General features: G+C 38.2%; 1 protein-coding gene across 2 annotated transcripts in view; it reads right to left on the reverse strand.

Annotated features, from left to right (window-relative positions):
* cyfip1 (cytoplasmic FMR1 interacting protein 1) overlaps positions 1–13,509 on the reverse strand; it is a 40,198-nt gene that overhangs the window by 25,595 nt on the left and 1,094 nt on the right. The window contains exons 2-6 of one of the 2 annotated variants that reach the window (XM_037771050.1): positions 5,048–5,168; positions 3,646–3,735; positions 3,212–3,289; positions 2,574–2,675; positions 1,878–2,059 (exon numbers count right to left, since the gene is read on the reverse strand). In XM_037771050.1, coding sequence (XP_037626978.1) covers positions 1,878–2,059; positions 2,574–2,675; positions 3,212–3,289; positions 3,646–3,735; positions 5,048–5,164 — 569 coding nt within the window. In that variant the 5' untranslated portion in view covers positions 5,165–5,168. The remainder of the gene's footprint in view (positions 1–1,877; positions 2,060–2,573; positions 2,676–3,211; positions 3,290–3,645; positions 3,736–5,047; positions 5,169–13,509) is intronic. The other variant, XM_037771051.1, reaches the window with a different exon arrangement.

The raw sequence follows: 13,509 nt of genomic DNA on the forward strand, positions 1-13,509 counted from the left end.
TCACTAACGTATGTAACTAACGTATGTCACTAACGTATGTAACTAACGTATGTCACTAACGTATGTAACTAACGTATGTCACTAACGTATGTCACTAACGTATGTCACTAACGTATGTAACTAACGTACGTCACTAACGTACGTCACTAACGTACGTCACTAACGTACGTCACTAACGTACGTCACTAACGTATGTAACTAACGTATGTCACTAACGTATGTCACTAACGTATGTAACTAACGTATGTAACTAACGTATGTCACTAACGTATGTCACTAACGTATGTAACTAACGTATGTAACTAACGTATGTCACTAACGTATGTAACTAACGTATGTCACTAACGTACGTAACTAACGTACGTAACTAACGTACGTCACTAACGTACGTCACTAACGTATGTCACTAACGTATGTAACTAACGTATGTCACTAACGTATGTAACTAACGTATGTCACTAACGTATGTAACTAACGTATGTCACTAACGTATGTAACTAACGTATGTAACTAACGTATGTCACTAACGTATGTCACTAACGTATGTCACTAACGTATGTAACTAACGTATGTAACTAACGTATGTCACTAACGTATGTAACTAACGTATGTCACTAACGTATGTAACTAACGTATGTCACTAACGTATGTCACTAACGTATGTAACTAACGTATGTCACTAACGTATGTCACTAACGTATGTCACTAACGTATGTAACTAACGTATGTCACTAACGTATGTAACTAACGTATGTCACTAACGTATGTAACTAACGTATGTAACTAACGTATGTCACTAACGTATGTAACTAACGTATGTCACTAACGTATGTAACTAACGTATGTCACTAACGTATGTAACTAACGTATGTCACTAACGTATGTCACTAACGTATGTCACTAACGTATGTAACTAACGTATGTCACTAACGTATGTCACTAACGTATGTCACTAACGTATGTAACTAACGTATGTCACTAACGTATGTCACTAACGTATGTCACTAACGTATGTAACTAACGTATGTAACTAACGTATGTCACTAACGTATGTCACTAACGTATGTCACTAACGTATGTCACTAACGTACGTAACTAACGTACGTAACTAACGTATGTCACTAACGTATGTCACTAACGTATGTCACTAACGTATGTAACACATACAAGACTTTTATAAAAGTTATAATCGACACAATTTTCAACATCATCCACAAAGAACTGATATGCATGTACGGAAGAGATTTGTATTCTTGGTCTTATTCCAGAAGCATCGACTCTCAGAACTCATGAAAGTAAGTTGAATAAACTTCGCCGAATACAAGCAAAGCGTCTTATTGCTCGACATCGGAAAAGTGTTTGTTGTCCTTCTTTGAACATGATTCCATATTTAAAATTCAGTGTGACTTCCCAGTGATATCTCGGTGAAAATACATTCATAAATCTGCTTAGAAATCACAGAAAAAAGAGCATATACTGCTTAACAATCATTGTGTTTTTAAGTTGTTCAGTAATTCCAAAGTGATCCAGTGATAGTTGTCTGAACATCAACAGGAGCGCTGCTAACAGGACTTGCTAACAGCTGATTCAGCATTCATTTATAGGCTTTAAGTTGTAGCTCACATCTAGATCACTGCATCTGTGGCATTATACTTCCTGTTTACATCCCCAACATGATGGGAACTGTAGTTCCAAAACCTGGGTCATTATCTTGTATACCGTTTTCCCTGTTTCCCTGAGTCTTAACAGAAATGCTGCTCCAGCAGTGAGGACCAGGAGGAGAACCTGTAGAGATGCTGACTGAGTGCTGCTGCCCTCTAGTGGCTGTTGTGTGAATCAGTTTGTGTGAATGAAAGCAGTTTAATGTCTCTGAGTACCGTTTGTAGGCGGAGTGGTCGTTCTTCACGCTGCATTTCATGTTCTTCAGCTCGTCCAGAACGGCGAACATGTTGATGAACTTCCCGAGGGTCAGCAGGTACGCCTCGGAGACGAAGTCCTTCCGTCGCTCGGTGTGACAGAGACGCCGGACTTCACCGCAGAAACGGTCGATGGCGGTTCGCTGGGAGGGAGAGAGACGGGAGACGGGGTTAGGATTTTAAGGTCAGGGGTTTTAAAAGGGTTTTTTTAAGCTTTTCTTTAAGTCAAATTTAAGTTAAGTTTTTAAGTTTCACTTTTTGATTTTTTTGATTATTTTTTAAGTTGAAATATTTTCAAGTTAAGTTTTACGTTCAATTTTTTTTAGTTTTTAAAGTTTTTAAGTAATTTTTTTAAGTTTAACATTTTGATTTTTTAAAGTTTTTTAAGTTGAAGTATTTTTAAGTTAAGTTGAGTTTTACATCTTCATTTTTTAAGTTCTTAATGTTTTTTTTTAAGTTAAGATTCACATTATGAATTAAAGTTTTTTAAACTGAGTTTTTAAGTTTTACATTTCAATTTTTTTTAAGTTTTTAAAGTTTTTTTAATTTTAAGTTTTTTAAGATTTCTGAAACTCTTCCAGCCGACGGTGGAGGAGCGTCTCGGCTGACAGACGGTGGAGGAGCGAGCGTCTCGGCTGAGTGTAGAACGTAAATCACCTGGAAGTACATGAAGTTCATCAGCTTGGTGACCTCCGGCTCCAGGACCTCCACGGTCTTCTCGTAGATCTCCACTCTGTTGGGCTGCTCGTTGCATTTCACCTGAGAGACAAAAGAAGAATCGTTAAGGGAAAGGAAGGTTAGACCTTTAAAAACTGGAGATCATTTATTGAGCATGATCCTATTTAAATTGATCTAAAGTAAAAACCATGTCAGCGACAGCAGCCTTTCAACGAATAACGAAACTACCAAAACGACTTTGCTCTCAAAAACTAAAAAATGTGTATAGTTCAGAAAACTTCTGGAGAGTGAAGTGAAACCTCATGAAGCTTTTGAGATATGATCATAATCAGGAGATTATTTTCTCCATTAACTGTTTTGTCTACAACATGTCAGGAAGTTGTTATACTGTAGAAGTGCGTATCACAGAGCCGACAGTGACTTGTGTGTATTCAAACAGCCCAAAACCCAAATATATTAAAGTTACAGGTGATAACAGACAAATAGATTCAGATTCCAGAAGTGTTTCTGCTATGACGATGACTAAAATGATTAACAGATTTTCAAAATAGTTGCCAATTAATGGTTTGAGCTCTCCGTCCAGTATGATATCAGTATGAGAGCGTGCAGCGGTTTACCTGTGGTATTGCCCGTGAGCAGCTCCTCCAGGTGTAGAGCATGATGGCGTACTCCTGCCCCTCCTCCAGCATCACGTTCTGGTTCAACCAACACAACAACATCAGTCTCATCTGAACACACACACGGAGAACCACGACATGCTCCGCTGCTTCTATTCTACCTCCTTTATTCCCAGAGGGTTGGATTCAGACCCCGACCAATTAGAGCCCTCACTAATTAGACACAAAGCCCCGTTCTTCCCGTCAGAGACGCTCCAGAGCATCCGTTCAGTTCTGGGCCTGGATCCTAGAAGCTGCCTGCTAGACAAAACCAACCGGTCTGCTGGGACTAAACCAGATTCCTGTTCACGAGACCCTGACCCCATTCTGCTGGACTTATCTTTCCCACCAGGTCCTGACTGAGATCAGAGAGAAGTGAAACCCTCCTACTGTACCATGCTGGAGTGGACGGTGGCCTGCTCGATGTATCTGGCGATGCCGGTGACGAACGCATTCCGGTCCTCAAAGTTGGTGTTGAAGTTGGGCTGCGGGGAGACGATGACACCGGTAAGACATCGGTAAGACATCGGTAAGACATCGGGGTGGAAATCACAAGTTTCTTAGACAATAATATGATATTATCTGATGTCACCATTCAATTCAGGGGCCTGCGATCGATATGAGACGATGTCTTATACCCATTTAACACAATCACTTACATTTATAGCAAATAAAATATGATTTGACAATTTTATTACTGGGCTCTAAATATATAAAAATAAAGATTCCTTTTTGTTAGCAAAAGGATTATTTTACAATTAAATTCCAATGTGTAACAAAATTTCTTTTTCATTATTAAAACACATATTGAAACCATAAAAATAAAATAAAATAATATAAGAAATTATAGGAATCCTTATTAATTATAGGAAATGTGGTCATAATATATATTATTGATAATGAACCTACCCTTGTATCAAATATACTTTAACTACATATTATTATTATTATTATTATTAATGATAATAATAATAATAATAATAATAATAAAAATAACAATAATAATAATAATTGTTAATAATAATAATAATTTGTATTATTATTATAATAACTAAATGAAAATATAAAAATATAAGATACATTCAAAGTAATGACTGAAATAATAAAGAAAAAAAAACATGTAAAAAAAAAAATATATATATATATATATATATATATATATATATATATGTATATATATATATATATATATTGGATAAATATATAAATAATAAACACATATATCTAGTGCACATACACGTTTATAAATCTGAATGCATCAGTAGCGATCACAGTTTGAAGAAATAATAATAACCCATCTCCCCCCGCCTGGCTCTTCAAGACACTTAAATGAAAAACAATCTTTTATTTCTAATAAAAAGGAATAAAAATAGACCTGTTGCTTACCTTCTTCTGATGCTGCTGCAGTGTTTACTGTTTACTGATGTATATGTGTATGCGGCAAATATAGGTTCTAATTATAATATTATTCATTATTATTCAGTGGGTTTTATATCCCATCTCATGTTATGTATTCTTTGCATTATATTTCATCTTATTGTTATTTGATTTTATCAAGTGTCTTTTTTTTCCTTCTTATTTTTATTAATAATTTTACTCTCTTTCTATGTAACTAAAGCACATGAAACATCTCCATGTCTGTTCATCTCTCACATCAGAAAGAACCCGATATAAACACAAAGAACATATGTTTACTAAAGTCAGTTCTAGAGAGGAACTTCTATATCCGTGAGCAGTTATTTTAATATCATAAAATAAGGTCATGCAGCAGCAGAGGAAGTTGTCAGGACGGCTGACCTGGAACATGACGGAGGAGGGCAGCGGCTCGATGCATGGCTGCTGGTCCGGCAGCGGCAGCTCCTCCAGCAGGTCCACGTTGGACAGGGCGTCTTCTAAAGTCACGGTGGACGCCATCCTGCTGCAGAGGACACAAACAGTCACGTTGACAAGCAGAAACCTACAGTTCTTTATCAAACACAATAACACACGGCAGACTCTCTGCACCTGACTGACAGACCACACTTCATCTTTGGTGTGTATTCTTTTGGTTATATGTTGTTTTAGTTTGACAACAGTCACAGTGGGAGGTGTAACGGAGAGACTTTTCTGTAGGAGGGTGAATCCTGGAGCTGCAGGACAGCGTGGAGCATCGTGGAGGAAACTAAACTGACCTTCATCCTAAAAAACAACAAGAACTAGCTAGTAAGCCGATGCAGCTGCAGACAGAGCACCGGTGGAACCGTTGAACCAATTTGCTGGAGAGCTTCAGTGCTTCATGAAGCTTCATCTCACCATCCCCACAAACAGCTATCAGGCTGCTTCCTCAGAATGAACCAACAGGGTCAGAGCTGAACCAGGACCTCAACACTGCTGAGGACAAACTGACCTCATCTATCAGTTATCTCTATATCTTCACACCTTCTTTCTTTCACACGCCGCCTCCGTCAGTGACCCGAGTTCTGTGTGCATGTTTTACAAACCTGAACATCCTGCATGCAGTCAACAGAACTAAATTAAATGCAGATAGATCGGTACTGTATTAGATCAGTATACTGTATTAGATCAGTATACTGTATTAGATCAGTATACTGTATTAGATGAGTACTACTGTATTAGATGAGTACTACTGTATTAGATCAGTATACTGTATTAGATCAGTATACTGTATTAGATCAGTATACTGTATTAGATCAGTATACTGTATTAGATGAGTACTACTGTATTAGATCAGTATACTGTATTAGATCAGTATACTGTATCAGTGTTGAGGTTTGCTTTGGTTTGCATTCTCACTGTGCTGCTGACTGCTGACTTTTTGGACGTCACCGACACCAAACAATCAAAAAACCTTTTGCAATCAGAATTGACAGCAGTGAGTCAAACAATCCACAGGGCCGACTGACCGCCAACACAAAAGCCCGGCAGTCACCGTGCGCACGGACCTGAGGTCAGAGGAGGTCACCGACCTCCTGATCTGGAGCTGGAAGAACAACACCGAGGACACAGAGGGACGCAAGAACAAGAATCTGGTGATCCATTTTCTACGTCAGATTTTGCCAAGTGAATTTTGTTGTTGTAATATTCATTTTGGCCACAAGAGCCTGACGTGAGCCTGACGTGCACCACAACCAAAGAACGTACGATATATCGCTAAGAAGTGAAAGTGTTCGTTCCATGTCCTCATCAGCGCCCAGCAGCAGAGCTTCGCCTCCGCCATTTTGGACTGAAAGCGACAACCAGACACCAGTAAAACGTCCGCCTACAAAGAGACGTACAAAAGTAAAAACTACATTATTTCTATTCTATTGTCATATTTAATGTCTCTACCAATATTTCCGGTGTTGGGCGCCTGGGTTAGCTCAGTTGGTAGAGCGGGCGTCCATGTATTAAGGCTTGGTCCTGACCGCGGCAGCCCGGGTTCGAATCCGGCCTGTGGCCCTTTCCGCATCCACTCTCTCTCTCTCCCCCCTTTCAAGACTCTATCCACTGTCCTGTCAATAAAAATGGAAAAATGCCCCCAAAAAAATAACTAAAAAAAAAAAAATATTTCCGGTGTTGAACAATAAAAATATTATAAATATAATAAGTAGTTGTAAAAAGAAACACCGGTTTGGTCTCTTTGCTTCTTCTCTCGTTGATCTGGTTACTGAATTCTAACAAAATAATCACCATTTGATCTAAACGTTATCTGAATGACCAGATGTTGAACTGTTGCTGTGCAGCAGTAGTAAATGATTTATCTGTGGACAGAAGTAGAAGTAACATGTTTCCGCTCCATGTTGATGAAACAAACTAACTCTCTTGATGCTATCAGACCGGAGGCCGAAGAGGATAGAACTTCTCCTCCCTTTACTGGAAGTCTGTTTCTCTGATGGTCAGCAGGATTACAGATAAACTACCGGCCTTCTTTTCATGAAACTTGGTGGAAGAGTGAAGCATGAGCAAAGGAAGAACCCCCGTTCCATTTCGGGGCGGATACACACATTATGTTTCAGTAAATGGAACCAGCCTTGTCAGAGGTCTGGCCTTCTAGTTCATTCTGCAGGCTGCGTTACGCAGCAGAGGATCTGGATGGAGAACACAAGCACAGACATGTTCTCCACACATTTCTACAGAGCGTCAGCACACAGTGACCTCCATCTACGGCTTCAGGTTACAGAGATGTTGGTTGTTACGGTCGCTTTAAAAGCTTTCTGGTATTAATGAGATTAACATAAATAAAGTTTCTTCACTGGACAAAATACTGGTTTAAATATTGTATGTCAGATTTGACTCTTCTTTGGAAATTAAGCATCATCACTACATATTTATAATTCTGAAAAAGAGTTTTGTAAAATACAGCTAATGAAAAACACAATTCAATCGTATTTAAATCACTATATAGTGACGGCCTACTGGAGATCGACTGAGTATCTTTAGATGGCATTGATTAGTTCTTACATTAATGATTATATTCATCAATCCTAAATCAATCGATTAGTTGTTTGGTCTATAAAATGTCAGAAAATGGTGAAAAATGATATTCAGTTTACTCCCATAGTGAAGTACTGGATGTGTAGAAATCACAGACTGTCTCTGGTAGAAACTACAACGTCTCTAGATGACGTCATGTTGAGTGTTGATGGAGCTGCTGCAGAGCCTGGCTCTGATCCATCCAGACTCCATTCAGAAAAACAAGCATTTTAAAAGTAGTCTGCTTGTCGTCATGGTAACAGACCTGACAAAGCATCAATTCAGACTTTTTACTAATCAGCATCATGATGTAGTTATTTCAGCATCATTTTGATCTGTTTATTGATATTAAATCACAGCACATCTGTTTATTTTGGGTTCATACCGCAGTAGAGACGTGTGGCTGCTAGATACAGTCAGTGCAATACCACTGTATGTGAATACAGCTCGCTGCCGGGTGACGTTATGAACCCAGACACGACGGTGTTTGGTTTTCTGACATATCTGGGACTTCACCAACATGTACAAAGCAACAACAGGGGTTATTTCTTCCATGGTTGATGGAGAAAATGGAGGAAAGAGATTTTGTTGGTATCTATGGAGACAAGCTTCTCCTCTCCGGCGCGTCTAGAGCGAATGAACACAAATGATACCGGCGGTCCAACTAGAGCGAGTAAAGAGGCAAAAATTTGCTTTGCTCTTGTTCTGAACACAGAATTAGTCAGAAGTTGAACCTCATAGCTGTTGTTTTATTTCAGATCAGATGTGGGGGACGAACAGAGCCAACAAATCTAACATTGTGTTAGTCTAACTACTTACAGACAGACGGTCAGTAATCAGTCAGTGAACATTAGAGTCTCACATTGCCAAAGAATACAACAACAGAAAGCCTGCAGTTATCTGACTGTAGAGGGTAAAAATAGGTGTGGTTAGTTGTGAAATAGTGTTTTTCAAAGAGGGAAGGAAGTGAGATGTAAAGCAGCTTTCAGAAGCGACCTCATTATTGATTCAGCTAAACGTCTTTTTTTAGTTTCCCAAACTGAACTACAAAACAGTCAAGTAAGCAACATAACAGACTGCAGATCAGCCAACGTGGTGACCAAACAGGGAAGTATGAATCACAGACGATGAGAGCATGTGATGATCTTTGACATGAGGAACGACTGACGCACAACAGTTCAGATGAGAAACTGAAAGTTACATAAAAAGACTTTCAAAATAAACATTAGAAACCGTTCATATGGAAATATAGAGAAAATGAAAAAGCAGCTTTGACAAACAGCAAGTCAAACTATTGCTGAGTCGATTGGTCAACTTGAACTCTGCAGATAAACCATCTATTATTAAAAAAAGGGAACCTCGTGGTTTAACTTCAGTGCTCGCTTCCTGTTAAGACTTCAGCATCGAGAGGCGTCTACTCTTATAAGAGACAAATTAAAAGAGACACTTTGCCTCTTAAAGAGTTCATTCAACCTGCAGGTTGTTGGCCAGACAGAAGGAAGAAGTTCACCGTGTGTCTGTAAATACACAGTAAGGAGCTTAAACAGGTAACCTTGGTGTGCCAGCTAGCAGAGGACAAACACAAGACAGCAGCAGCTCTACCACGCTACGCTGATAACAACACCTGTATAGAGTTCACTTTAAAGCTGCAATAGGCAGAAGGTTTTTGGCATCATTGGGCAAAAATCCCATAATAACCTTTCAGCATATTGTAATTCAAGTGTTCTGAGAGATAACTAGACTTCTGCACTTCCAATCTAGCCTGTGACGGGAGACTTTGACCAATCACAGGTCATTTCAGAGAGACAGCGTTACTATTGGCTAGGGATGCACCAATACCAATACCAGTATCGAGTATCGGGTCCGATACTGTGCTCATGTACTCGTACTCGCAAAACGGCTCCGATACCACTTTACAACAGCGTGACGTTAACCTCTCGTCACCATCTTTCGGGTCCTATCGCACGCGCTCACGCTCCACCGCCCCGACGTTGCGGGCGAGACGGACCGGTGGTGCGCCCGACTCCGCTGGGCCGGGATCCCACCTCAGCCGGTTCAGTTATTCCTGCTGTGAGCGCCACAAATTAAATTCACCTCCATTGTTGTGAAGTAGCAGCAGAAAGGTTAAAGACAGATATCTCAAAACCTCTGCAGATTAAACTGAAACTAAATGCACGGCTGGATACCGAACAAGTGAGTGAAAAGATGTTTCATTGTTATTGGTATGATGTTTTAGATACTGAACAGCAGCAGAAACATTAACCTGTGGTTCAACAGCCTGGCATCAAAGGTCTCATGTCTGACAGAGCAGATTAAACGTTTGACACCTTTACAAGCTCTGCTGAAAATCAAATAGCACCTCAGATCACACCTATAATGTGAGGACAGGAGGAAGCATCTTCACTCCTCTGAAGTGAGAAACAGATGCAACAACAGTCGCTGTCCTGCAGAACATTAACCTCAAAGATACAAACAGAAAACAGCTGCAATGAGGCCTCCATGTGTCTTCATCACCAGCTCGTTGCATCACCGTGCCACCCTGAAGGAAGCTGCACACGTTTCCATCGACTGAGGTGTGAAAACACCGACCTTATTCTGCAGAATATCACACCACAGTATCACGCGTTAATCAATGCAAACTGAATCTGTAAGTATCTCAGTTTTTCCATAAGTCAATGCAAACAAATGACTTCACTTCTCCTGTTGACACAACATTATAATCCTTTCACTTTAGTCAGTGGTGCAGACATCAAGTGTTCGCCACAAAGTCTTATGTTGCATTCACAACAAGAGCGAAGCTAATTTTTTTCGCCTTGAGTTGGACCGCCGGTATCATTCGTGTTCATTCTCTCTAGACGCACCGGAGAGGAGGAGGAGTTTGTCTCCATAGATACCAACAACCATGGAAGAAATAACCACTGTAGCTGCTTTGTACATGTTGGTGAAGTCCCAGAAATGTCAGAAAACCAAACGCCATCGTATCTGGGTTCATAACGTCACCTGGCGGCGAGCTGTATTCACATACAGCGCTATTGCACTGACTGTATCTAGCAAGACACACGTCACTACTCGGTATGAACCCAAAATAAACAGATGCCGAAATAACTACATAATGATGCTGATTAGTAAAAAGTCTGAATTCATGCTTTGTCAGGTCTGTCCACAAGACGACAAGCAAACTACTTTTAAAATGCTTGTTTTCTGAATGGAGTCTGGATGGATCAGTTCCAGGCTATGCTAACACTGTAGCTGCTCCATCAACACTCAACATAAAGTCATCTAGGCATAAATACTATGCTAAGCATAATACGTCTACTGCTGCCTCGACCGGTTAGTTAGTTTGTGTTATGTGTGACTTTGGTGTTTTAAAGGGTTAGTTCGAATTCACCAAAGTCACACAATAACACAAACTAACTAACTGATGGAAGCAGCGGTAGATCAGCAACTCCTGTGTTATGTGAGGTTAAATTACTGTGTTTGTGAATGGAGTCTGGTGGCTTTGAAGAGAGCATAGATAACGTCTTCTGTTCCCCGTCAGAAAGGGCTGTCTGACAGCGAGGTAAAGAGGTGAAAATATTCTAAATATAGCGTACACTTCTGCTACAATCTGATTATCTGTATAAGTATAAATCATTGTTCAATATTGCAAACAGAAGCTCAAAGATGAGTCCAACAAAAGAAGCGTCTTGAATGTCCATTCAGTTGGAATAACCAACTATACAAAAATAGTCTTTAACAAATCTACTCTATCTTTAAAGTGATCAATACAGAACAGTGTGAAATGGAAACCCACTGTTCAGTTTCAGTGGCTTCACCGCTCTACTACACACAGTACTCACCACTGTAATATATATACGGTACATACTGAGGTGTGTTATTCTAAACTGGCTGTAGCATCACTGAAGAAGACGTTCAACCACAGGAAGAAAAAAACAACACCACACTTTCACCAAAGATGTGGTTTAACCTACATCATCACCTCATCCTCCCTCTATACCTCCCTCGAGTCGACCAAAACCAACGCAGCAACAGATAAAGTGACAGACTCCTTATTCTCACTACAGGACCTTAATTTAATCTAAAGGGACAATATAATCTTGGTGCAACATGTCATAACTAAAAAGATATTTTCCATGCAAAGATGTGTGAATTAAGTATCCAAAAATAACTATTGTTAGTTCAAAACAGTAAACTTTAATTGACTTTGGAGGATGATAGCTTCATCTTGGAGAGAAATGAATGTATGGGTGAGGAGCAGGAGAATCTGATAAAGTGTTGAAACCTTTATTGGAATTTCATGGACGTCAAGGTGCAAAATAATTTTTAAATTGCTGTGTCGTGCTGACTGTTTCTATGTTGTTGTTGTTGTTGTTATTCTTATCTGATGTGTTTTGATTTTTTTTATATATATATATATATATATATATATATGTGAAATATGTGAAATGTTATGTTTATTTTCCCTTGATGACTACCAAAACCATGACTACATGTTTCATTAGTTAATAGTTTATTGTTATTGTCGATTTGTTTGTGTGAAAAGTAATGCAAAATTCAACAAAATATTTAAAAAATATATACATTTTAAAATATATATTTAATACTTTTTTTTTTAATTATAGTTTTTCCCCCCAAAATATTTATCTGATGTAGGAATTTTCAAAGAGAAGGCAAAATAAAATGCTGCTATTCGATAACATGGTCTGTATTGAATGCTTTGATCATAAGATCTGTAATGGACACTCTTATCTGATGTTTTTGATTTATTTTGATATTTTTTCTTTGTTAAATATGTGAAATGTTATATTTATTTTCCTTTGATGACTACAAGAACATGACTACCTATTTCATTGTTTAATAATTTTATTATTATTGTCTATTTGTATGTGCAAAAACTAATGCAAAATTCAACAAAATATTTAAAAAATAAATATTTAATAATAATATAATATAATATAATATAATATATAAGATGTTATTTTTAGAATTATTATTACTATTATTTAATTTATGGTTTGTTATGATACTGCATACAGGCTACTGATAATATAATGATAATACAGATAACTGATAATGTGTATACTAAATATATATTCCCCAAAATATGATGTGCAAATTTTCAATTGTTTGAAAAGGCTGACTACTACTTATTATTATTATTTTCATGGTCTGTACTGTACTAAATAATGAAATAAAAAGTAAGTTAAAAGAAGAGAAGGCTGGCTGAAGTGGTATTTTTAGAGTGGGGCTTGAACGCAACACCAGGAGGGTGGGGAATACAGTCTGGTTCCTGAACGCAACACTCCCAAAGGAACTAACAGAAGAGGAAAAATAAGAAATAAGAACTCTTTTTCTGTTTCACATGGATTTTACACTACAGCTCAATTAATAATGAATAACTTTGATTTTTTTAACATACACTTCTATCCTCCTGTAGCTACCACACCTGGTGAACACTCAACTCTACTACAACTCACATAAAAGTGTTTTAAAGTAAAGTTCAGAGCTATAAAATCTTTGATAATAGTGAGTTTTAGATGTGATAAAGTGTTGTTAGTGCTGCATGTAGCATTAGGCTGTAACTCTGGTGGTGTTAACGTTAATAATAATGTGTGTACAGTAGTTGTATCTCTGCTCTGCTCCGGGCCTGAGATTAGTTGTTGTATGTGCGAAGTATATGCAAAATTCAACAAAATATTGGTATATATATATATATATAAAGTAAGTATAGTACAAATGTACATACAGTATAGAATATGAAAACAAACTGTACCAAAGATGGAGGTTTGATTATTATTATTATTTTG

This window comes from Sebastes umbrosus, chromosome 5 (genome assembly GCF_015220745.1).
Source record: "Sebastes umbrosus isolate fSebUmb1 chromosome 5, fSebUmb1.pri, whole genome shotgun sequence".
Taxonomy (NCBI): Eukaryota; Metazoa; Chordata; class Actinopteri; order Perciformes; family Sebastidae; genus Sebastes; species Sebastes umbrosus.